General features: G+C 46.5%; 1 protein-coding gene across 2 annotated transcripts in view; it reads left to right on the top strand.

Moving 5' to 3' along the window:
* RAD54L2 (RAD54 like 2) overlaps positions 1 to 27,310 on the top strand; it is a 1,034,525-nt gene that overhangs the window by 57,606 nt on the left and 949,609 nt on the right. For both annotated transcript variants that reach the window (XM_086938836.1, XM_086938837.1), the window contains exon 2: positions 19,526 to 19,735. In XM_086938836.1, the coding sequence (XP_086794962.1) occupies positions 19,585 to 19,735 (151 nt within the window). In that variant the 5' untranslated portion in view covers positions 19,526 to 19,584. The remainder of the gene's footprint in view (positions 1 to 19,525; positions 19,736 to 27,310) is intronic.

Genomic DNA, 27,310 nt, shown 5'->3' with positions numbered 1-27,310 from the left:
TGTGGGGGAGGGCTGGTAATCGGGTGGATAGCACAGTGCTCTAAGTCAAGTAGGAACGTGGAAGAAGTATTGTGGCGCACATCAATGTGTGTGATCATGCTGGAACTTGAAGGAATGATGCACTGTACATGAAGTGCGGACGTGCCGACCTGTGTATCCTAATATTTGACAGCGGCTTAGTCAGGCAGGCAAGAGGGTGAACATTTCCTAATCTCTTGTTGAGATTGAAGGAGCTTTGGATGAGGTGAGCTCAGTGTTAGTTGGATGCAACAGAAGAATGGGGACTTCATCTCAGTAATGCAGCTGAAGGCAAAGGTTGAGCTGCTAAAAAGAATTCAACGAAAGCATATCCAGTTAATCCTAAGGCTTGGTGGATGTGTGGGTATTGGTAATGAATGTAGAGATGGTTCATATTTTCCTGTGTCACGTTATGACTTCACCTCATTAAGAAAGAGGTGCTGGCAAAGAGCCTTGAAGGGTTTTTTAAGTACGACTTAAAGGAATGGAACCTATTTTTCCTCAACCATATGATGCTTTAGAACTTTTGGGCAGACCTGAGTGCCAGGACGGCACATTTATCTGGAGGTGAAAATGTGGATGTCAATAATTTTCTGCGTGACTTCTGCAGCTCCCCAGCTCCTTGCAATGTTACCCTTTTCCATGACCATAGCTAGTGTCAACCACAGTTGTGTGTCTGGGCCAACCCTCCTCTCCAATGATTAACAACAGGAACCACTTGGCCTTGACAGGGACCTCAGCTCCCACCACTTTGGCCGTAATCCTCCCAATCTCAAGCCAGTATGGTTGTATCATCGGGAATTCCCATAAGAAATGGTAGAAGGTCCCCTTCTGCCCACACCCACTTTGACACAACGTGCTATTAGTATGCCCCAGTCGATGTAACACTGATCTAGAATAATATGCATGATGTAAAATCTTCAACTGGATCTCTCTGACTTTGTATCGCCCCTGCCCAATCTTCATCATCAAGCTGGCCCAGGTCGCCTTCCCATGCCGTCCTCAGTGGTTCTAAGGGGTCCGGAGAGTTATTCACTACTTTCCTATATATTAAAGGTCTCTTTCTTAACTGATGGGTCTGCTAACAATCAGTCCTCTAAGGGGCCGGTTCTTCTAGCTCTTCACCCCTCGCGTATTTGACCCCGAAGGGCATGGCCCGATTGCAATTATTTCAGCTATTCTTCTTTCCCCATGTCATATTCTTGCAGTAAGTTGACTAACTTGATATATCCCTGTTCCCTTCAAACGTTTTCCAAAAACCAGTGATGTGGAATTCCTATAGCCCAACGCCCAGGTCAAGGAGAAATAAGTTTTCATGTGTATTTTGTCCTTGGGACAAGTTGGTCCAGCTCCTTGCAGCACAAACCCTTTGGCTGACCGTTTACAGTACCACGTTATGGATCAGGGAATGGTACTGTCTGCAGTTAAGGTAATATTTATGCCCATATGTTAATGATGTTCAAACTTGTATTCATAGTTCATTAATTGAAAGACTTTATTGTTAGTGTGAGCTCTCTAAGTAAATGTTGTAAGCCCCGCCTGCACTACTGACAGTGGTTCCAGTATAAAAATGTGTACACACGTTTTCAAAGTTAGCAATATGAGGCTATGTATAATGCTCCCAGAATGCTCTCTGATTGGATGCAAATATTTGCAGAAGCTTTGAAGCAAGATTGATGATTCTTTACTTTGAAAATAAAATGTTCATAAAAAGATGGAAGTATCTCAGGGCGTTATTTTTTGCAGTGGGCTTCCGGTGAGTCCTGGTTTCCAGACTCCCATCTTCTTTGGTTATCACTAAGTCAAGGAATACCATAGTTTTTTTGTCTACTGAGTGCTTGAATTTAAGATTATTATCACAGGTGTTAATCCACGTGATGAACTCACTCAGGATGTCTTCTGGTCCTTGCCAAATGGCAAGGACGTCATCAATTTATCTTTTCCAAAATACAATGTGTTGCGCAAAAGGGTTCCCTACGCCCAGAATGAATTTGTTCTCGAAATCAAAGACTTATAACCCCGCTACACTTGGAGCGAAAGTGCTCCCCATGGAAGTGCCCCCAGTTTGTAAAAAAAGGCTGCCCTCAAACTAGTTCCTTTTTAGCGCTAGGGTGGCACATTCCAGACAAAGCGTTTTGGGGCGTGGTAGGGCCACGTAGTTTCATCTAGCACTCTACCTAGAACCTCCAGGGTTTTATCCTGGGGGAGGCTAGTGCAGAGGCTTTCGATGTCAAAACTGACGAGGATCGTGGCGTCATCTAAATGGATGTTTTTTAGAAGTAGTAGGTGACTTTTGGTATCGCGCAGGTAGGTTTCGTTTTTTTGTACCATTTCTTTGAAAAAGCAATCACAGTTCCTAGACAGTTGCTCTAGAAGGGACCCAATGCCAGACACAATCGGTCTTCCTGGTGGAGGGGTTTTATTTTTGTGCATCTTTGGCAGTATGTAAAAATACAGGATTTTTTCTTCGCTGGTAGTCAGAAAATCAGCCTCATGTTTGGTGATGTAGCTGCATGATTCTGCCAAATTCACCAATGATCTTATTTCCTGGTTCAAAACCTGAGTGGGGTCAGTAGTCAGGGGGGGGGGGGGAGTAATTTTTGGTGTCTGATAAGAGGCTGAGGCATTCAGTCTGGTAACTGTTCTGTAAAGTACCACAAATCCCTCTGCCATTATCTGCTGGTTTTATGACAATCTCCCTGCAATTTCTCAAATTCTCTAGAGCTTACATCTCATTTTTGCTCACGTTATAGAAGGTTTTTTTTTCTTCCATCCTTTCAATGTAATTATATACTGCCTGTTCGAAGGTTGTTATTTCTACAGGAGTGGTATGCAGGGGTGGTAAGAAAGTGGATTTATTTCGTAGGTCTGTGTCAGTCTGAATCTGTCTGGGGTTTTATTACCTTGAATCTGTCTGGGGTTTTATTACCTTTCTCAAAGAACGTTTTTAGTTTTAGCTTTCTGAAAAAAACAGCCAGTTCGCAGTGTAGACCAAAAGCTGTGGGGACAAACCCTAACCCTTTGTTGAGTGTAATCTTCTCCATTTCTGTTAGTACCCTAGAGGACACATTTGTCTCTTGGTGTTGCTCGTCCCCGGTTGTGGTGTTGGTGTTTTCCTACTTGTGTGATTGCCCACATTGTCCTGCTCCTCCCAGTGGACCTGATTGTTTCCCTTGCATCGTCCTCTTCCTCTCCGACCCATTCCTCAAAAAGGCGGGCGAATAGTGTTATGTGGGAACATTGGTTGCGGAAAAGGGGGTTGCCACCCATATCCCTGGAATTGAGTGTGGGTGTTAAATGGGCCCAGGTAGTTCCTCATCAAAGGTGCATTATAGTGTTGCCAAGTGGGTTGACCTCTCTCTCGTCTCCTCGGTCTATTTCTCCCACTTCCTGTGCTTGACCCACTGCTGACCGAAGAGTCATCGCTCGATGCTTCCGAATTCCTCTCTCCCCTTGGGAGTGGTTTGAACTCCGGGTCAGAGCAGGGATATGTTTTCACATATGAAAACCTTTTTAAGATCTTTCTGAAGTTTCTGTGCTTTTTGCTGAGTAAGATATTTTCTTTGTATTTAGTGAGTTCCTTATTTATTTAGTCTAATCTTTTTTTGTAGCCAGTGATGTTGGTTCGTATGTGGCTCTCTGTCTGTTGGATCTCTATAAGGATGGCCTCTGACAGCCTGACTGCTGTCTTTATAATTAGTACCATCCAATCGCGTGTGCAGTGCCATGCGATCTGGACCCAGTCTCGTCTAAATGTGGGGTCATTCAAGAAGATTCTTGGTGCATTGGTTACTAATAGCCCCTTGGGAGTGGTGTTGTTTGTCAGATATTCCCTTAGAATTGTCCCGTGTAAGATGGTTCTAATCCTGTCCCTTTTTATCTCTGACAGTTTTTCCCAGTCCGTAGTTGGTGCAATGGTTTGCGCTATGCTGGCATCTGCAAACCTAGAGGTTTCGGCTAAAATAGCCTCTACCTCTTCATTAGTGAAAGATAAACCGTGGCTTTCACCCGTATCTGTTGATGTAGTGTTTCTTCAAAAGAAGAAAAACTCTCACAGCTGCAACATGATCAGATGAGCAACTACCACTTTTGAAGATAGAGGACGGACATGTGGTTCTTCTGAGATCCTACCATTATACAATCAGGACAGGTTTTTTTAAGTAAAGAAGACAAAATACTGAATAGAGTAACCACTGGTATGAAAATCTTGAAGAAGGCTTTGCCGAAACGCGTTGGTAGTTAACAACTGTAACCAGTGTTTTGAGAAAACGACATACATGTTGTGTCTTGTTTGAAAGAAATTAGACGGATCTTTGTAGATTGGATTTGTTTTTTTGTTTGTACCATCTTAAGATCTATATGCTGTTCAGCTCATATCATACTATACAATCATTTGTGGTTCAAACAGCTATAAGAGTATTTAGAGTATGTTTTATGAAATGAATAATTTATCATATAATAGATGTATTTATGAATGTTTTACAAATTCAAAACATTTTGTATGAAAAAAGAAAAAAAGTAAAATAAAAAGATAATCTATTGTTTCATATATTAGTCGCATTGTTGCATATTTTGGTGTGTGAGTCTAAAGTTGAATTGCTGTACTTAGTATTATCAAGCACTGCGCCCGGTGTAGAATATTTTCCCAAGAGTCAGGCTGTGAACACCACCCACCAGCGAGAACAACAGGGACTTATCCAAATTGATGCGGTACCCAGAGTAGTCCCTAAAGATTAGGAAAATATTCAGTATTCTATTGATGGACTGCCTTGGTTTTATAATGTTCAGTAGGATATCATCCTCATATAGGGAAATGCGTTCATCCCACTCAACTCCCACCGGGACACCCCAAATCAGACGTCTTAACGTACCCAAGCAGCTAATGGCTTCAGGGTTGTGGCAAATAATATAGGGGACAAGGGGCATCCTTCCCTCGTTCCTTTCTGGAGAGAGAACACCCAGGACACTGTGTTGTTTACTCGCACTCTGGCTAATGGTTGTTGGTAAAGGAGTTTTATACAGCCGATAAAGTTCGGCCAAAACTGCACAGAACGGCGTGGAGATAATCCACATCCACACTATTGCAGGCCACCCTGGCCTCTAAGCATGGGAGGGCCGCTGGGTCAGTCAAATTAGTGTCCGTGACTTGAAGGATTCTGAACAATCTTGGGTAGATTTAACCTGATGCTCCTATGAGGCATACATCCTGATTGATCCAGGTGGATGAGGGAGGTAATCACTTTACACAAACTCATGGATAAGGCCTGAGCCAACACTTCAACTTCATAGTTGAGTAGGGAGATCGGTCTGTAGCACCCACAATCTGAAGGGGATTTTCCCTCCTTGGGAATTGCAACTATCACTGCCATCCTCTGGTCTTGAGGAAGGGCAGCTTTAGTTCTGGCCTCCTTAAACATACCAAGGAGGTGTTCCGCTGTTTTGTCTAGCATACATTTAAATAACTCTACGGTTAAGCAGATGGGTCCCTCAGCCTTCCCGGTTTGTAGGGTACGTGTCGCCGTTTTAAGTTCCTCTACCGTGATATCTCCCTCCAACATTTCCTCATCTGTGGACAGTTGTGATAGGGTTATATCTCGTAAAGTCTCTACAGTCCAGCTCCATCATCGCAGATGAGGACGTGTACAGTGATTCATAATACGTAGCAAACGCATCTGCTATTTCTTTCCCTGTCTCATATCTTCGCCCTACACTATCCATTCTCACCGGGACCCATCTACTGCTCGCCCTCCTCTTCTCTAGCCACGCCAATAATTTTGTCCTTATCCCCTACCTCATATAATCTATATTGCGTGGCCAATGCCTGCGCCCTAGCACTATCCTTCAATAACTCTCTTAATTCCCGCTGGTGCAACCTTAACTGGTGTTTCACTGCTGAAGCTGCTTCTCCCTCCACCATCTGACCTTCCAAACACAATATATTACTCTTCAGGGTAAGGCATTGTAGACTTTTCTCCTTTTTTTATTGCCCCTACCTGGACTTGGACATGGTCTTAAACGCCCCCCAAAGAGCCACTTTTGAGTCCATGGACGGTAGGTTTTCTGCAAAGAACTGCTCGGGGACCCTTCTCATGGAGGATTTAAATTGTTTTCTGTTGAAATACCATGTGTGTATCCTAGGGGGTAGGGTATAATCTCTCTTTGGTCCCTCAAGTGTAACCTCCCTAACCTCCAGTGAGGAGTGGTCGGATACCCCATGCAGTATTTGTGTTGCCTTTTTAAAATTCCCCAGACCTTCATCCTGGGTATTGAGATAATCTAATCAGGAGAAGCCCCCATGGTCCTCCGACATGTGAGTGGGTGTAATGTTAGTGGTAGGATGAAGTCTCCCAATGGACCCTCATCCCGATGTTGCCCCTCCCAAAACATTCCCCACCCACCCCCCCAGTATCAGTTGGCCTTCCGGGAATTCAAATAGCAACCGGCCCAGCAAATCCAACGTAAGAGCCTGCAACCCATGCAGGACATAGAGCAAACAGAAATTAAGGATTCGCCCCTCCCAGAGGCCACTCACCACCACAAACCAACTTAACAGATCTGTCGATGTCTGCCTAAGGGTGAAAGGAAGCGCCCTCTAGCATAATTCTCCCCTTCACCTGGATACTGAAATATAGCCCATGTGTGCCACCAGGGTATAACCAAATCTGTCTAGTGCCTTACAATGATTACCACGAAGGTGTATTCCCCGTACCAAGGTAATATCTGGGGCATCTCTCTCAATAAATTGCATGACCACGGTTTGTTTTATCCTGCAGTTGATGCCATCAACTTTCCAGGACCGCACTTTATTTGAGTTCCCTTGAGCTTTAGGCATAGCCATGATAAAATGTCCCCGCCCAACCTTCCCGATTTTTCTTGAGCCCTATTGTTCTTGACACTTACCGAGCTCTCTGACTGTGTAATGACTGTCTTCTCTACTCCACCTTGAGCACCCAACTCTATACTAGTGATACCAAGATAACAAAATAACTTATCCCAACTATGACACACTTCCCCTCACCCTGCTCCCCTGCTAAATAGGTTTTGTGTTCCCCCAACTTCCCAAACTGAGGAGCGCCTGTCGCTCCAGCAATAACATCCAATAACGACAGTAGGAGGTGTCTTGTCTGCACCAAGATAATTCACGAAAGACGCTTTTATCAACCCCCTGCTGGAACAGTCAGTTTTGAAGACCCCATTATCGAAGAATAAACTTTTTCCAGGCAGTGCATCATGAAACTCCACTTGCAGTTCCAATGCCATTTTTGTTTCAGGTCCCCGCCACCCGGGCTGTTGCGCTCATTCGGTTCCAACCCTGGGCCCCAATCTCTCTTCCCTTCCAGACAGCCCAGTTTGTCAGTTCATACCACCCCCTCCTGCACCCTGTTGTGTCTCAAGGGCTTCCTCCTCCACTGTCTGCTCTGACTGTTTCCCAGTCTTCTTGCTTCGATCTGGTCCTTCGCGGCCGTGCCTCAGTCCCTTGCCTCCGTTCCGGTTAGCTGTACGCCATCCCTCCAGTCACTCTCATGCTTCTTCGGGGTACGTAAAGTCCCATGGCTTGCCTTCCACAATTATCCAAAGTTTTGCTGGAAAAAGCATCATAGACTTGATTTCTCGCTCCCGGAGTTTCCTCCTTACCGCTTTAAAGCTCCTCTGCTGGCGTTGCTCCTGTAGTGTAAATTCTGAGAAGAAGCGGATCAAGGTGTTCTCAAAGTGTATGTCTCCCTTTGTTCTGCCCGCTTGGAGGATCGCATTGCGGTCACAATAGTTAAAGACCTTCGCAATAATTGTTCGTGAGGGAGCCCTGGTCTAGGCAGGGGCACTTGGGCCCTATATGCCCTCTTGATCGAAAATAATTTGGACAGTCTCTTAGGCCACAGCGTGTTTAATATGAAGTCCTCTAGGAAGAGGTCTACGCTACGTCCCTCCACCCCATCTGAGACCCCCACCACCCTGATGTTGCTTCTTGCCCTTCCCTCTTGATCCTTGAGCTTCGCTGCCATGGTCTGGGCCTGTTGAGTCCAGGTTTGCACTTGCCATTTTAGGTGTTTCGCCATGGACTGGAGCAGGGCTATTTTGGGTTTCTGTAGTTGTGACTTTTTCGCTTAATTTCTGAAGATCTGCTCTGATCAGGCTGACCTCAATGGTCCCAGTGTCTCTTGGGCTCCAGAGTGCCCTTCACGTATTTTATTGCTGACTTCTGGGAGGAACCAACAGCTCAACAGGTGTGTTGGAGTGCTCTGGATGAAGGAGCGACTCGTGTTCTCTTATCCAGGGCGTAGGGCGGCTGGATAAATGGATATCTTGTGAGGTCGGATTTCACCTTACTGGGCCACTTGCGGTTGGGGGGGTGGTCTCCTTGCAGAGGCTGCAGGGCACGCTGGGGAGTCCTGGAGGGGTCAACCCACTGTGGACTCGGACTCTGGAGCGCTGGGGGGCCTTGCTGGGACCGATGGGCCACTCTAACTCTGGCCGTAGGTGACAGATGCAGTGTGGTTCCAATTCATCCGATTTCCTTTTACTCAGCAGGCTCGGAGTCTGTTTTGGGAGTTTCTTTTGAACAGAGCTGCTGTTCACAGGAGACCCGGTCTTTATTGAAGGCAGTCAGTCCTCCCTGGGTTCTGGAGGTCACTGGCTGCAGGACAAGGTGACTTTTGGCACAGGATCTCTGGAAACTGCATATGGGTGTGTAACTGCAGACAGAATATTGTGATGACCCAGGTTGCTAATGTACATCGATATTTTCAGAGAATATAAGAGTTCATAGAAGACCTGGTAAGGGATTGACCTCCAGGTGGTTCTCTAAAGAAAATCAATCAACCTTGAATTATGCTTTCTATACATCCTAATAGGTTTCCTTTACTTTCACATCTCAAAAGATCCTCATGTTGGCAACATCTCCATCACATGTATCTACCACTGGAAGCAGAAAATGTGTTCGCATCTTAATTCTAGTCTTCAGGGTCTTAAATCAAAGTTGCATCCACTAGCAGCTATCTTGAATTCTTCATACTCCACTGCAATCAGGAAGAGTGTACTAATATTCAAAGAGTAGTGAAGTTCAAAGATGTTAGGCCTTGTGAAAAAATCGCCCACACGTTGTAAAATCTAATCTCTTCTTGGAGAACAAATTTAAGTACGTGCAAAACAAGTGTAGAGAAACATAACAGATGGTTGTCTGCATATCTTCCTGCTAGGTACTCCAAATGACTGTTAACCCACTTGGGTTTGGTCTCAAATGACAAAGAATTTCGACTCTTTGCTTTCCTCGACATACTTTAATCATGTGCGTTCACATTTGATTTCACGTTCTTTTTAATAGTTAACTTTTCTTTTTTTATGTAAGTAATCTTTATTTCTTTATTTGTATCGGTTAATGAAAACCATTGTAGAAGAGAGGGAAAAAAAACTTTAAATAGGTGAATTATGTGGGCGTGGCCAAGATGGCGACCTGATCGTACGTGGACTCCGGTGGCTCCTCGCCGCGGGCACTCACCCGGGCCCTCACCCCTAGCCATTACACGAGCATAGTCCCCGGTTGTGCGCTGAAAACAGCGGCACAGCTTGCGGGGCCGAATCAATGTCATCGTGAGAGGTTTTGTGAACCGGGGATCCCCGGAACAACCCTTTTGGTGCCTCGGCGCTCTGAAGGAGAAATGGCGCCCAGGCGGTGACACCAACGCTGAGGAAGGAGACGGACGCCTAGGATCGGCACCTGAGCAGAGAGGGAGACGCGGAGCCTGGAGTGGACTCTCGCAGCAAAAACCGTGAGTGGAGCCTGCGGTGCCGGGGGGTAAGCAGCAGCTGCCGGGAGCAACGCACTCGGGAGCCGAGGGGCCCAGCCGTGTGAAAATTGAGAGCGCTGCCTCTGGGCCTACACAAGACCCCACCAAGTCCCCAGCGGCCCTGCTCCGGAGCTTCACATAGCTGCCCTGATCCGGAGCAGCACATAGCTTCACAAGCTCTAGGGGAGGTGGTGCCCGGTGACTGACCAGCAGAGAAAAGGCAGGCACTCACCGGTACATCAGCTAGGGTGGTGGAGACGCCGGGCCCAGAAGCGCTGTGCAGAGATAGCCGACCAGGGGGCACGTCTAGCGCGGCATCGTGAAACTCTTGAGGCGTGGTCGGGAGGCCTATGCCAGACAGGGCACACCAGCGCTGCCACCGGCGATGCGAAGAGGACAATACCTGGGCTTGGGAGGCCCACCATTGCATCAAAATCTGCAGGTCACCCACCCTCTTAGTTAGACAACACAGGACTACATACTGGGGCACACTAACCAGCGATGGAGCAGACTGCACCCTAAGCGCAGACGTACCAGGATCAAGCGACGAGGCCTACTCCAGTTGGGGATAACGCTTGGGACCCTCTGCCCCACACAAAGGTCCAACGAGCTGCCCAGGATCGCGTAGCTCACACCGGGAGAACTATCGGAGCCACATATTGAACGATTCTCCAAAAGAGGGGGGCCCCGATACTAGCCCCTTACAATCCCTCCTGGGCCACATCAGGGTCCCCAAGCAAGGTAACACCGCATAATTGCGCTGTGGGCGCCCAGGTGTTCTCTGACGCATTGCGGCAGACTGAAGGTAGAGACAGCGTGCACAGATACCAAGGAATTGACCACGCTCTTGCCACAGTTAGGAAAAAGGGGGGTACCTCCGAGCAGTAACCACGGTGGGGCCTCTGGCCGTCCTCCTCCCATCACAGCAGAGGAGACGTGTTGGCAGCACTTTCACGGACCAGGAGTGGAGGTCCGGGGCGAACGTCGTGAGACCTTACCATGGCCAATATGAGAAAAAAAGGAGAGCGCTCCTTGAAGGACATGCTGGTTAGAGGTTCCATAGCAGGGGATAAAGGGAGCCTCACCCCTCCAGCCGCTAAGCCACCAACCGGGCAGGATGACTGGCAAGTGCCTATTACCCAGGCATTCCTACAAACACTGTTGAACACTCTCTGCGAGGACTTTCAGACACTTAAACAGGAGGTAGCAGGGGAGGATCACGAAATACGCTGAGACGTGGATGAACTAGGAGAACGTGTGGCGGCCATAAAGAATGGTGAAATCTCCAAAAATGAAGAAGTAGAACACCTACAGCAGGAAGTCATCCGCCTCCAAGATCAACTAGTGGACCTTCAGGCGCACGCAGAGGACCTCGAAAACCGGTCACAACGCAACAACATCCTCATTCGAGGGGTCCCCCTGAAGGAGGAAGGGACAGACATTGCTGGATACTTCCAAGGCCTTTTCAGGGAGATTCTGGGCGTCGGCCCAGACTTCGACGTCCGCATTGACCGAGCCCACAGGGTGGGTCTGGGGAAAAGTGTGCCGCCCCCGCTGGACATTTTTGCCTTCCTACTGGACTTCCCACTGAAGGAGCGCATACTAGGGGAGGCTCGCCTGAAACAACCCCTTAGCTATCAAGAACACACCATAGCTCTCTTCCAAGACCTAGCCTCCATCACCTTGCAGAAACGGAAAGCGTTCAGAGAAGTAACCACCTTCTTGAAGAACGGAGTTTCGTACTGCTGGGGCCATCCCTTTCGACTGATTCTCAAATGGAATGGCAAATTGCAGAAATTACGCTTCCTCCAAGAGACATGTGACCTTTTACTCCTAACACAGCATAGTCCAGAGTCTTCCCCTGGACCTTCACAGCGATCTTTGGGCGGGCGAATGGCAGAGAGTGGGACGTAGATGCTCTCCCACCGCGGAAACTAAGCCGGACCGTGCCACCATGACGCACGAAAAAGCATCAGTCCTAGCAGCGGTGTCGCTGGACACTTCCACGCCAGAGACTCTCTAATTTGTTCATGGGGCATTTAAAACGCATCGCACTATAGCTGGCTGGGGGGGGGGAGGGCGGAGGCGGTGGCGGGGGTATCTGGTGGTCAGGGCTACACGGGTACCCTGCTCTTTCCTTACCACATGCCTGCGGCCTTGGAGGATGGGCATTGATGGATAGGGGGAAGGTTTTGTTGGGGTTAGGGAGGGGGGAGTGGTGGGGGGCGGTTGAGGCTTCATGGGAGGGAAGGGGAAGGAACCGGTGTGCTGCCAAGGATGGTATATAGTGAGAGAACGGGTTTGTGGTGGGAAGTTGGCGCGGCTTAGAGACTCCGGCATGCAATTAGAAGACATAGCTATCTGCTGCCTAGATGACCTATACTCTTGAAGGTTCAATGTCGACTCCTACTGTCCAGGTCATCATCCTTAATGTGAAGGGGTTGAACAATCCCATCAAGAGGCGTGCGATCTTATCTTACTTAAAGAATTCTGAGGCCTTGATATGTCTCTTACAAGAAACACATCTGCTGTCCAAAGACTGGCATAGAAAAAGATCCCGGGAATTCCCCCACCAATTTTACTCCTCTACTACAAATAAGAAGGGGGGTGGCTATACTGTTAGCTCAACATTTTCAAGGCAAGGTGGGCGTTAAAGTAGCAGAGATAAAGGGCCGGCTGTTGGCATACAGGCTATGGATGGGAGGCACCCCTATAATCGTAGGGTCCCTATTCGCCCCCAACTCTGGTCAAGAGGCCTTTTTACAAGACTCTCTGTCAGAAGTCCTCAGCCCACAAGACAGGCAGATTTTAATAGGTGGCGACCTCAACCTGGTCATGGACCCGGAGAAAGATGGGTCAGGCCACCGCTATGGTTCTTCTGGGGCGATATCGAAGGAAGGGAGGGACTAGTTGCAGCGTAGGGGGCTGGTGGATCTCTGGCGGGAGGCTTACCCTCCGAGCACACAGTATTCCTTTTACTCACATGTGCACTCACTTACACCTGACTAGAGCACTTTATAGAGCACCCTGGTCCTCACAGTCGACCTAATTCCAGCTGCCCTTTCGGACCATGACACTGTGACAGTGACTATTGATATACAGCACTACGTAGACCAAAAGGGAGGTGGCGACTTGGGAGTTCTTACTACAATGGACCGAGGTATCCCAACAGATACATAAATGTATTAATGACTATCTCACGACCAACGACAGCACTAACACACCGGGGTGTGGGGGCCCTTAAGGCGGTGGTGAGGGGAGAATTAAAAGCTATCTGCCGAAAATAGAGATAGTAAGGAGAAAGGAGAATCGTTAGTGGCCAAAGTAGTGGAACTGGAGAGAGTACGCAGCTGGACTGGGGCTCCTAGAATATGGCGGCAACTGAAAGCGGTCAGGGTGCAACTAGCAAGCCTCGACTTGGACAGAGCGGAATTTGCCGCCCTTCGGCTCAAGCATTCGTACGATATAGGAGACGACAAAACGGGGCTTCACCTAGCGAGTAAACTCAGGGCCCGGGCCCAACGCTCCAAAATAGCAGCCCTCCACACCACAGAAGGGGAGAAGGTGGAAAGCGATGATCGGATAGCAGAGGCCCTAGGCGAATTCTACGCATCATTATATAGTAAAGACTCAAAAATTGATAGTGCAGGGGAGGCCTATCTTAGACAGGCGTGACGACAGCCATCAACGTGGCGGGAGCCGCAGCACTAGACGTACCGATCAGTCAAGGAAGTAATCAGTGTGATTTCCCACCTTAAACCTCTGAAATCACCTGGGCCGGACGGCTTTTCGGCTGGTTTTTATAAAACCTTTTGCCCACTCCTAGCTTAACTCTCCTTTTTAATTCATTTCAAGGCCCTGGCTCCATCCCCTCGGATATGCTTGAGGCCGACATAATTGTCATACCCAAACCCGAGAAAGACTCTTCTCAATTCGCTGCATATCAGCCGATTTTCTAGATCTGAAACTCTTTACAGGCGTCCTCGCGGCGAGATTAGACCCGCGCTTGCCTGTTGTTATTGAACCCGACCAGTCGTGTTTTCATACCAAACCGGCAAAGCAGCGACAACACCAAACGTCTGATCCATTTAATAGACAAAGCCCACCACACGGGAATGGATGCCCTACTGCTCTTGGTCGATGCTGAAAAAGCATTTGACAGTGGATTGGGGTTTTCTGGACAAAACGATAGCACACTTTGGCATAGGGGACCGCTTTCGGGCCTGGGTCGCAAGCTGCTATGATCAACCTAGGGCGACGATATGCGTTAACAGAACTAGCTTGCGGCCGTTCGAAATCATACTGAGCACGCAACAGGGGTGCCCTCTATCGCCCCTCCTCTTCGCGCTCTACGTCGAGCCCCTAGCGCAGAGGATACAAAACCACCCCGATATTTTTGGTATCCCTTTTGGTGGAGAACAACATACCATTCGTTTATACGTGGATGACATCTTGGCGACCCTTGAAACGCCTAAACGGTTGGTACCGGCTTTTCTGCGGGCTTAACGAATTTGGGAACGTTTCTGGCTTCAAAAACAATATGGGGAAATTGATGCTCCTGCCTCTGGGTCTTAACTAGAGTGCCCCAAAGGCATATCTCAAGACTTTGGGGAACTAAGACCCCAAACCGCGATCCCTTATCTGGGGATAGTCTTGGCCCCTTCCACTAAACAGACTGTCGCGCAAGACTACACCAATCTAACCTCCCAGATATTGTTTTAAGTCGATGGCAGAGACAACCCCTGTCACTGCTAGGCCGCATCGCCGCTGTAAAGATGTCTATTTTGCCCAAAATACTGTACATTTTCCAGACGATACTGGTTGGGCCTCCTATGAGCTACATTTCTAAACTGCAAAGTGAGATACACCACTTCATATGGGCCGGGAAACGCCAGTGGATACGAAGAGACCTATCTTACCGTTCTCCAGAAGAGGGAGGATTAGGAATTCCCAACTTATTGGGCTACTATCGAGCTGCACAGCTTCGCTATCTAGTGGAATGGAGTACACCTGAGTCCGAGAAAAGATGGCTCTTTCAGGACAGGGCAATGGCGCAACTATCCCTCTGGAAAATGCCCTTCTTCTTAAATGGCCTGAGACACCGACATACCTAAATAATTCTCCAATCACCCGATCGGTGATGCGAGTATGGGACATGGTAGCGATTAAACGAGGGCTCACTTCCTTTCCCTCGCCCCTCACACCTCTGTTTGACAACCCCAAGTTTCCACCAGGGCTTGCAGAGCGAGCTTTCCCACAATGGCGGATCTCGACCTACAGGTCCGCAGGACACTTATTCGACCATGAAGGGTTCATCGATTTCTCTGATCTGTCGCAATGGTATGATGTTAAAGATCCAAAGCGGTTCCAATACCGTATTTGGTTGTTGCAGCCAGAGGTGCGCCCCCTAGTCAGTAGAAAGCAACAGCCTATGAGAAATGGCTCCTGTCCAAGCACTTGGACCGAAAAATTATTTCCGAACTCTATTAGCTATTGCGCCCCCCCCCCCAGCTCCCATGTGACGCTTGGCCAAGCAGCGACGGGGGGAGAAGGAATTGGGCAGACACCTGTCTCTAAAAGAATAGCACAAGATCTACTATAGGGCGAGCCACACCTCCAAGAACACGGCAAGTCGAGAGCCAGCAGTTAAGGTGGCCATTTACTGGTACCTGACTCCATCAGATTGAATAGCAGCAACCCTGATTGTAGCCCAACATGCTGGAGAGGCTGCGATGAAGAGGGGACACTAACACCCATACTCTGGGAGTGCAGGGAGGTGACAGGATACTGGACGGCTGTCCTCAACGACATAGACACACACTTCAACACCGAAATGTCTCGCTTTCCTGCGTACACACTCCTGGGGCTGCCAAACGCCTTTACATTTCAACTGAAATCAATACGAGGGAAACAGATTGGACTGGCAATAGGAGCGGCGGTAAAACACATCTTTTCTTTGTGGGGCACACAGACCCACCCAACGCACACAGGTTTGTTAATTAAGCTGTAGTACATCATTGGCATGGAACGTCTGCAAGCTAATCTTACAAACTCTACAGCCTCCTTTCACACTATCTGGCGCCCTATACTATCTCTGCTAGCACTAGAATTCAATGAAGTCACATGTCCAAAATACCTTCGCCTCCTCCGACTCACCGATCTACCACAGACATCAGAGGTCTCTTTTCAAAGATGGTACATCTCCACCTCTACAGCGCGTACTTGCTCTAATTCCGACATGGCACAGTGGTTCCGGGGGGAGAGGGGCGGTGTCGAGGGGTGTTGGGTGGGAGGGGGGTTGGTTGGCTGCTTTGGTTACTTTGGGACTTGCATATTGCCGAATGGGAAGCGACTACCGCCCTGTGCAACAGTTCTGGACACTTGCTTCGAATACTCATTTCTTTATTAACTTGCACAGAGCCGAGATTGTGAGGCGGGATCCGGGAAGGAGATGGGATGTGATTGAAAGCAAACGGGCGGATGTGGGATCCATAATGTGTATTTCTAACTGCTTGAAAATCAATAAAACAAAGTTAAACAAAAAAAAGGAGAATTATCTATTGTTCATATATAGATGCATATTAGGAATAATTTTAACAGCAAGTAACTTGGATGCTTGGTCAATAACACATATTAATGATTTAAGACGCATATACATACAATGCATTGATATATCAATGCTGTATATTGGATTGGGTTCATTTGTACTCGCTTCCATAACGGATTACTGTCCCTCATTTTAAAACGTTAGCCGCGATCCAATAAAATTCATGTTTTAACTTGAATATCCAATACTTTTGGTTAAAAGCTCAGAAGGTGAATCAAAAATTCAAAAAATGCATATCATTCAAACATATAGTCTGAAATTAATAGCTATCTCTTCATTAATTATTAAGTTCCTTAATACTCTCAATGTCCACTAGCAGCCTGAGCCTTAATCGTCGCTGAACCCTTTTTTTTGTTTACAAGAATTGATCATTCAGTTGCTTAACTGCCTGTCGCATATATTTCAAGTAGCGAGCTAACAATTGCAGGAATTTCATGATTGGCAGGCAGAGACTGCATCTTTTACATGTTCTCAGATTATATTAGCAGGAACACCGGCCACTGCCAGTACCTTTTTAGTGTCATTAGAGGAGCACACATTCAGATTTTGTGTAATAAAGACTACGACTGGGCTCCAGAGAGTCGGTAAGAGCGTTTCTTTGGGCTTTTAATATGCCCAAAACTATACTCTCTCAGTGGATTCACGCTGCACCTTAAGCGTAGTAAATTGGGCTTCATTGTAATTTTCCAGGGCAGATCCAAGAACTCTGAGACTACAGTTTGATTGTACTGTGGGAGGAGGGTACTTGATCGTACCATGGCCGAGACAGATTCGGTATTAATTAATCTAAAGATTATTCTAATTTGCTTTGACAAAACTCTAGACATGAGTTTTGTCTACATATTACTGTCCCAGATTTCTTCTGCTGCTAAAGTATTTACTGCAGATGTGAGATAATAATACCACTTCCGGTGATTGCTTGAAATTGACTGCTAAATCAGATGATTCATTGTACCAATTTCGGTGTTCCTCGCCTATGCACAGTAAACTATTAAGCGAGATGTAGATATTTAAACTTTATCTAAACAGATTGCATTCAAGGCACAGAACCTCTGATTATTTTTTATAGATTTTTTCCAGCACACTTTGCAGCACAGGTGTGGTACTCTTATGTTTCTTGTGTCACACTGTAGATGACTACAACTATATAGATGCTAGCAGAATCTGACTGTTTTTAATTCTCCTGTCTGCAAAGTACTCAAAGAGCATTAACTGGAAGAGATCCCATTCTTTCTTTAATTCTGGTTTGTCTAGTATAAGCATAAATCAATAAATATTTAAAATTCTTTGTAGTATGGTATTAGAGGTTGTGGCGGATACTGTCCGTGGCTTTTCCACTGATTACTTCAACTCATTCTGTCAGGCAGTTTAAGTAAGTGTCTTTTATTGAGTTATCTCAGATAATTTGTGCCAGAAACCCAGTGCTCACCTACTTACAATTGTGATTTCATAGTGTTCTCATGACGTCTCGTTTATCCAGATTTTTTTCTGGTCTTTACCCACAGCCCCCTCTGTCAGTTTCTTCCCCTACATGGTGTGTATTCTCAGCAACTAGAGTGTTCTCTTTTCAGAATTGTACTGGTTTATTACGTCAATCAATGCCCATCCTGATCCATCTGATGGACAGTTTGGAAAGTATGTTGCAGTAGGTGTTACAGTTGATCCGCAAGGCATTTTTACCCCGCCCAGCTAGATTGACACATATCAACTTCACCTTTTTGTCCGCTTCTTCATATGGCTCAGTTCTACTCACGTTGTTATGACTGATGATTTCTGGCTAGGCAAATAGGTCTCCATCAAGTTTTAAGGTCTGCCACAGTACTGTGACCTGCCCCTGTGCTGTGTTTAGACTTGGTTTGCTTGACCCTCATAGGTCTTTGTGCCTGCCTAAGACTTTGTCTTGTCAGAAGATAGATTTCACCTATCTCAGATTAGCAGTTCAGGTACAAGTCATTTGTCTGCAAAGTTGCAGGTAAAGAAGTATTGTTTGGCCGGTGTGATAATTGCTTGTTTAGATGCTGTCATTACGTCACCATTTGGTTTCCTGGGTCTTTGACACTGGGTCTTGTGAAGGACTTCCCTTTTTGATGGATGCGATAGGTCCCATAAAGGATTACCCCAGGTCATGGGATTGCTCTGGCCTGCTGCAGGATTGCTTAACCTTAGTGTTTATTTGTGTGTTCAATGTTGGTTTGAAAATTATCATATTAGACGTTATAGTTGATATTATGTATTATTAAATGTGTTATTGCTTCTTTAGGATGGAATTGTCTAAGATCTTTAGTTTTTGGTAATTTTTTATTTAAAAAAGCATACTTACCAAAAAGGGGCTTTCAGTCAACCTCCTTAATCCATTGGTCTGTTCAATTGTCATTTGCTTTTTATCTATCACAACATATAACTTGCCTGATGTGGTTAATTGACTTGAGCCATTAGTTTCTGCACAAGCACAATGCCACTACCCTCGGAGAAAGGAGTCCATTTCAGTTTTCGTTGTCAGACCGCTCCCCAGAGACTGCCATAGGGCTCTCACTGTGTCTGTGTGTCTAAACAGAGTCCGCAAATTGTGAATTGACAAACAAGACAAAACTGAAGATATCACTGGTAGACATTTGCAACTGAGTGGGTGGGCTTGTTTCATATCTTGACTCAGATGTTAAGCCTACCAAACCCATTTCCAAGATTCGACTCAATGGCCTTACATGTGGAAGAGAATGATCAGAGACTTGTTTACTTTAGCACGTCTATGAAAAGGACTGTATGGACATGTGGTTGCAGCTATCCACATCGAGGGTAATGCTTTTAGAGACAACTAGTTGAGGTACCCTCTTCAACAGATCTATGGCTGTATTCCAAAGAATGCATAGCAATATCTCAAGGTGCACAGCTGCTTAAGGCATCAGAGAACAATAGTTTGCATTGGTCATACATCCTAATCATCGTGATTTGATAACAGAATAATCAGGCTAAACTGCTATACCTATTTAATAGTGATTGTACTGGTATCTGCTTTGGAAAAGACTTCTTCTTTAATCTTCCGCCATTTTCTTGTATCCATGTGCAATGCTTTATTTTACATATGACTGATATCCAGTTATGTATATTTTCTCTTTTGTAGGTTTGCTTCGCAGGAGATCATGTTCAGGTAATGCCCTGTGAGAACAGTCCGGAGGAGCCATGTCGGACGAGTCTGTCTCTGGGAGCGACCCAGATCTTGACCCAGACTTGGAGCCAGAGGACATGGAAGAGGAAGAAGAGGACGATGAAGAGGAAGAAATGGATGAGGACAATGACGGCGATGATGAGGATGATGTGCCTGATGACAAAGGTGAGTTGACCAACAACTCAGTGACCCAATAAAACTAACGGAATCAGTCAAACAATCTTTGGTTAAACAACAGGAATTTGTAGCGGGGAATGTAATGGAATCTGTGATGGGGTTTGGGAGGGGCAGATTATTCTATTGCATAGAATGGGGTGCACTCAAAGAAGGAGAAAGGGATTTTGTGGAATCCGTTCCATCTGTTTTGAGATTCCATTTGAAAAACTAATTTTGTGCTACCCCACAACTATCTTTCTTATTTCTGTTTACACTTTGCATTACAATAGCCTTTTGTTGTCTCCTGTTAAAAAAATTAAATAAAGAGTAACAATTTATTTATGGAAATATGACTTGATAAGTATCACAATTGTAAAAGAATACATCTCAGCAAATTCAGAAGTGTGCCAATACTACAATATGAATGGCTAATGCTTGAGACCATATTAAATATATTTCAATTACGATGGCAACACGGTTTTAGACGTATTTCCCTCTGTAAGTATATAAACATGTCTGATCACATTCTGAAGAGGCTTTTCTGTTGGTAGGACTGTAAAAAAGAGGCACAGACTTTTTGTCAAATTTACGTTAGGAGTAAATAGAAAAAGTTGAGGGTGCATGGCTTTGATGGATAACATGATTGTACTAGAAAAAGGGAAATAATTGATCACAGTGAGGTATTTGTGGTCAGCCAATATGGTAATTTTACTGCTAGTTGACTTTTCGTATAGTTCACCTCCTCTTGTGGCCCACTTCAACAAGAAAATGTCACACAAAGACCATACTAATGTGATATATTGCAGCTTGTCAGATGAGACCAAGCCAGGCAGATATCTGTCAAACTTTTACAAAAAATATATTTGTATTGGTTTTTGATAATATCGTTGTGACCCTTGTCTAGTCCTTGTATAATTTTAAGATACATGAACATATTTTACATATTATGCAGCAGAATGTTTTACAATTCAATGTTTTCAACTCTGTCAAACTTGTAGATTGAGATTTAATCTTGTTCCAAAACTTCATCATCTTACTGTTACCTAGCCTCAAGGATGTCTAGGTTGAATACATTCTATTTATTTAAGAAGTTTTATATAGCGCTTGCCTGACCTGAGGGTATCTGAGAGCTTTACAACAATTATGATGTAGAGAATCACAAAATACAGAGAGGTGCAGGTCAATTAGCGGCAAGTTCCGTAATGCGGCTTGTGGGCATAGAGTTGCATCTGTGAGAGGAGACTGTTTCCCCGCTTTGGCTGCTTCTATCGATTCCCTAGGGCGCGGTCGAGGAACAGGGGTTTGAGCTGGCTTTTGCATTTTGGAAAGGAGGTAATAGTACTGATGTGGGGAGGAATAGAGTTCCAGATTTTGGGTGCGCACCGGGCAAAGGATCGAGCCGCAGTTTTTTGTTTCCGAGTTTTCAGCGGGAAGTGTAGAAGAGAGTTCGAGCTTCTGAGGTTCCTGGCCTGACCGGCTTTTTTGAGTTTGGCCGCTAAATATTTGGGTTTGCCGGTGTGCAAGGCTTTGTGTGAGAGGCAGGCTGTTCTGAAGCTAGCCCACATTTCCACTGGGAGACATTTAAGGTCTCTGAGTGCCGGAGAAATGTGATCAAATTTCTTGATTCCCGTGACCATTCTGGCTGCCGCGTTGTGTTGTTTTGAGGGGGGCAAGATGTAATTTTGGTACTCCAGAGAGGACTGCATTTTCATAGTCTAGTCTTGACCACACTAGTGCTTGGGTGGCCTGTTTGAGATCGTTGGGTGGGATGAATGGGGTTATTTTGTATAGTAGTTTTAGATTGAGGAAGGTGCTCTTGGCTGAGTACTTGATGTGTGAGGTCATGTCCAGTTTCGGGTCTAGCGTGATACCTAGAGATTTGACAGAGTTGGCCAGGATGAGGTTCCCATTGAGCGCATCGATGGCTTTAGCCATTCAGCAATTTGGGGGTTCTCCTCTTTGTTCGGGATGAGGAGAACTTCGGTTTTATCCGGATTTATTTTGAGGTGGTTGCTAGACAGCCAATGTTGGACGTCTCTCAGTATGTTGTTGAGTCTATGGATGTCCTTGATGGAGGAGGATTCCAGGTAGATCTGTGTATAATCAGCATGAAGATGAAAGCAGATTTGGCTTTTTTGAGTGGTTTGGTGAGGGCCTCCCTTGTTGACTGGATGCAGATCTGATGTAAAGTTTTTGATTTTGATTCTTTGGGTGCGGTTGTGTAGGAAGGACGAGAACCATTTGAGGAACACCTCTCCAAGACCGGCTCATTCTTGGAGAGCCTTAATGAGAACTTTGTGGTCTACTGTGTCAAGAGCAGCTGATAGGTCTAGGAGGATGAGGAGGCAGCAATGGTCTGAGTCTAGTGATTTAAGGATATCGTCGATGATGTGGAGGATCGCGGTTTTAGTGCTACATCCTTTTCTAAAGCCAGACTGATGGGAGTCAAGGAGGTTGATGTTGTCCAGGTGTTGGGTTAGTTGTTGGAGTACGCACCTTTCTAAGGTTTTGGACAGAAGAGGATGGTTGGAGACTGGTCTGAAGTTGTTCAAATCCTTTATGTCAAGGCCAGGTTTTTTCAGCAATAGCGTGACTTGCCCTACTTTAAGGCAATCTGGTACAACTCAGTTTTTACAAGGAGCTGTTTGATCGTGCACCAGTGCGGTGCTAGGGAGAGTTTCAGTGTTTTGGTCAGTTGGTGGGGTATAGGGTCTAGGGCATGAGAAGAGGGTTTGGAGGTGGAAATAAGTTTGACTAGCTCAGCTTCTTGTATGGGGTGGAATGATAGCCAGGATTTGGTAGGTGGTGTGGGGGCCTTATCAAGCGCCAGCGCCATGTTGCTCTTTGTGGGGGGGGGGGGGGGGGGGGGGGGGGGGGGGAGTTGGCGAAGTTGGCGAAGTTGTCGCATAGTTCTTTGGATGCCAGTATTGAGGAAGTTTCAGGCTTGTTGCCTGATAATGTTATAGAGCTCCTTAGGTCTATTTTTTGCCTTGTCCAGCGTCTTTCTGTGGCTCTTAGTAGTCTCCTTTCGGAGTTAGTTTCAAGGGGACTAGTTGGTCAAGTATGGTCCTCATGTTTGCATTATAGAGCGAGGTGAGTTCGTTTGTGGTGAGATGGTCATTGGCGCTGGGTAGGAGCGCGCTAATCCTTTCTTCAAGGGCTGTGAGGGGTATCTGGGTGAGGTTTCTCTCCCATTTGGGGGGGTCTTGTACGGTTGGCTGCGAGAGCAGTATTTGGTTGAAATGGAATAGAATCATGTGATGGTCCGACCAGTCCACGGGGAGTACGTGGTCAATGGTAATTGCATCATGTTGAGCGATAATGGCATCCAGGGTTTCTCCTTTATTGTGCGTTTCTTCTGAGCAGTGCTGAGATAGGTTATTGGCCCTGAGAATATTGGATAGCGTTTGAATTACTGGGTTATTCACTTCATTCCATCAGAGGTTTAGGTCACCAAGAATAATGATGTTAGCGTCCCCGAGTGTGCAATCAGGTCTGCCAGGTGCTCCCCAAATGCTGCGGTGTTGCCTGGGGGGGTGATAAAGAAGGTGGCAGCGGAATGAACCATTGTCCTTAGTCTTGATATTGGCAGTAAGACATTCAAAGGAATTGTATTTGCAAGAGTCCAATTCCCTGATGGCGATTTTGTCTCTGTGTATGATAGCTACACCTCCCCCTCTTTGGTCTTTTCTATCTTTGTTGATAATGGAGAAACCTGGTGGCACAAGCATGTCTAAGCATGGAGTGGAGAGGTTGTTAAGCCATGTCTCCGTGATGAACGCAATATCTATGTCCTGCGTAAGGATGGCTTCCGCTAGTTCAGTTGCATGCCTAGAGGCTGATCTGCAGTTAATAAGCATGCAGTTGGTGGAGACCTTCTTTTCGTCGTGGATCTTACCAGGGGGCCCTAGGCAAGATGGTGAGGAAGGGAGGGAGTCTAGGGGGTTTCTGGGGGGGAGGATGTCTCTTCTGAAACCCGTGATCACATGGATCTTTGATTTGGGGGAGTCTGTAGGGGGGTAGTTGTAGGTTGCGGCTAGATCAGTCGCTTCTTCTGGGGACTTTACGGCTTTGCATCTCGAGGGTCTTAGCGTTGGGATCTTGGTGTCACTATTTAAGAGTTTCTGCAACCTAGGCGTGGGGGCTTTGGTCTTTCTTGTGTTCTGTGACGGGAGCTCACTGTCCTTTCTAGCGGGTCTCTGTGGTCGAGGCACGGGGGTCTCTAGGGGCCTGGCAGGGTCTTTTAGATGATTGTGGTAGGTCGGTGGGGGCGCCCTGGGAGGGTATTGGCGGGGCTTTTGGGCCTTGTCTAGGTTAGTTAGTATTTCAGTCAGGCCCTTGACTATCGTTTCTAGCAGGTTTTCTAGTGATGTGAGCCGCTGCGCCGTGTTACAGTGGGCGGGGGCAGTGGTGAGTTGGGTAAGGTCATCTAGAGTGGTGGAGGTTGTGGCTAAGTTAAGAAGCCTATTGATGCTTGTGTGAACCCAGTTGTCTCTGTTAGGGACCCTGGTCGTGGCTGGGTACTGATGTCCAATGCTCTTAGTGTGGGCCGTGCTGCCTCTGTTGGGGACTATCGGTAAGGGGAGAAATGGGTCATGTTGTGGTTTTGTCCTACAAAATACCAACTTTGAGAGGAGGGTCAAGGGGAATAAATTTATAGACCATCCAAGTTAGAACCCCTGCTCAGACTATAAGAAACAATAAAAAACTTGACGGTCTGGAGTGAAGCTAAGTCCTATCGGTTCTCACCGGGAACAATCTAAACCGGACATGCCCTGAGCCAGCCCCCAAGTGGTCAAGGGACACTGAAGATATGATTAAAGTCCTATCAGCCCACCCTCGTGGCGGAGCATCGTCATTTAGGACGTCTAGAACCTGGCCGGTGTCTCCGTGCCTAGATGTATTGGCTGGATAACACACGGCTAGGGTTGAGAATGAAAGTGTCCTCGCCACTGGCAGTGCCGAGAGGTACCGACGGAAAGAGCGGGGCCTCATCCTCTGAGCCGTTGCCGGGTGAGGTGAGGCTATATTCCCACAACTAGTTGGGGATGGTATCCTCCACTTACTACAGAGCTTGCAGGGATACGGTAGGATGGTCTAATTGACCACACCCGACAGACTCATTGTAGTTTCGAATATTCACTTGTTTTGCACCTCAACTTTGAGTGTAACTTTGCAGTAGCATTATTGCAGCTTTGGCCCTGAAGAATGCCGGTGGACTTTCACCCCATGGCAGAAACATGTTGGCCTTATTGACCACTTAGCAAAGAATACATTGATTTTTTTCACACTGTTCTTTCACTCTTTTTAACGTGACGTCTAGGTGAATACTAATAAAATATTTTTTTTTGCCTCGACTCATTTTTATATCACTCACTCTATTTTCACTGCACTGCACTGTACCAGCACCGCCAGTGGCGAGGACACTCATTCTCTGAACCCTAGCCGTGTGTTATCCAGCCAATACATCTAGGCACGGAGACACCGGCCAGGTTCTAGACGTCCTAAATGACGATGCTCCGCCACGAGGGTGGGCTGATAGGACTTTAATCATATCTTCAGTGTCCCTTGACCACTTGGGGGCTGGCTCAGGGCATGTCCGGTTTAGATTGTTCCCGGTGAGAACCGATAGGACTTAGCTTCACTCCAGACCGTCAAGTTTTTTATTGTTTCTTGTGGTTTTGTCCTCCCAAGGTCTGCGGGTATGCGAGTGTAGGAGAAGATCGGAGTCGGCAGGGCCGGGTCACGGGGTTGGTGTGGGGAGGTCTAGTGAGGCAGATGGGTTGGGCGATCCTCTGTGAGTTGTAGATCGCCAATCCTGTGGGCAAAGCGGTGGAAGTCAGTGGCGTTGGGCATGGTGGGAGGTGGTGTCGTTCGTGTAGATGGTCACAGACGTGTTCCCACTCCTCGCCAGGTGGTTGGCGAGCAAGGTCGTCAGTTTGGAGCTGTGCGAGGTTGTCGTGGTTTTTGAGGTGTAAAGTTGTGTTCTGAGTGTGGTGCTCCAGTTGTCGGGACTTTCAGTGTGGAATATGAAATCCATCTTAGTCTGCCCTTTGGAAGAGCAGTGGTATGTTTCCGCGATTAGTGTTTCTGGGAGCTGTCTAATCAGTCTATGTTTGAAGTTTCTACCGCTTTCACTTCTGCTCTCATTCACCACTGCCTACAACTGCTGCTATCCTGCACGTTGATGTAATTCTCAGACGCCGTGTGTACTATCAGATTATTGTTCGATAAAAATGTGTACTTGTTTGTAGATCGCACACTAGCCACTGTAATTGCTTCTAGGTACTGCAAAGCGCTGTCTTCAAGGTGATGAAAGTCACATGGACTGGGCCTGGTGAAGGAACAGTAGTTACTTATACAGTGAGGACTAGTGTGTTTTAAACAAGAAATCTGACCCATACATGTTTTATTTCAACAAAAAAAGTTCCAAGATTTCGGCATCCGAGGTGGGGTGGCAGGAGCTTTGTACCTCCACTTCTAAACTTTAGAACACCCTTTCCGCTCATCTGAAGAGCGTGTCCGACCTACTATCATTTAGGGAGGCCCTCGAAATGTGTTTTGCTTAAGAATTCAGTTTGTTTTCTAACCTCATACTTATTGATATTTTCGTGCCTTGGGGCATTAGCGTGCGCTTTGTAAATATCAAATCAAGCTTCGTTGTTGTTGTCTATTTGAGGTCACTCAGAGCACCTCTGTGAAAAGCATCCCAATAATTCTCGATTACCCATCTATAATTCTATATTTAGCCCACATGTGTTCGGCGTTGCCCGTCGTCTGTCCTGTAAGGTGTTGCGGTCTATGGTCTGGCATGTAAAATCTGTGTGACTCGAGTATATAGTGTTGGTGTGTATCCGTCCGTATTGGCAGACCTCTTAGTATGTGAGATCGGGGTGCACAATTAGAAATAGTTTTGCCTACTTGTCAGTTTTTCCTTCTATTTCTATGAAATGTTCCTTATCAGATGGGAGGAGAAGTGCTGATTCTGCTCAGATGCCGCCAAGACTACCGCGTTCTTCAATTTGGTGCTGAACTGATGTTCATTGTTACAACCAGTCAGGGTTCCCCTTGCGTTTTCTGCCGGGTATATTGATTTTGTTGTCCTTTTTAAACAAGTTAAAGGGAGTCTGCTCTGCATGTGCATGCCCTCCCTTACTTTTGGGTGTGCAAAGCACACCCAGTCCTCGTTTGATCATGACAGGAACCTTGTGACAAAATAACGTCAGTTACCTCAGTTACGAAGCTCCAGTTACTTCAGCAGAGAGCGACAGTCTGGAGCCAGCATACATTTTGGTCTAAGATCCCTAAAGGCCTGAGATCCTCCCCATGCAAAGCTTCGCACTGCTGTATGTTCTCCTTGCCTTTCTACTCCAGGCCACCTCTGGGAAGAAGCTGTGCTCTCTGGATAATACATAGTGAAGGGGGAGGTAGTGAAGCGTTCAGCCTAAAATGATTAAAAAATGTCTTATTCTGTTTCACGAAAAGGAGGACACGAGCATTTAGGGTTAATGTTGATGAAGCCCACAAAAAGGAATAAATGTCATTCAGTGTCATGCGCCATTGGATCTATTTTGAAATCAGAGT

This window comes from Lissotriton vulgaris, chromosome 9 (assembly GCF_964263255.1).
Source record: "Lissotriton vulgaris chromosome 9, aLisVul1.2, whole genome shotgun sequence".
NCBI classification, from domain to species: Eukaryota; Metazoa; Chordata; class Amphibia; order Caudata; family Salamandridae; genus Lissotriton; species Lissotriton vulgaris.
The sequence above is the reverse complement of the archived record's forward strand: the minus strand, read 5'-3'. Positions and strand labels throughout refer to the sequence as shown.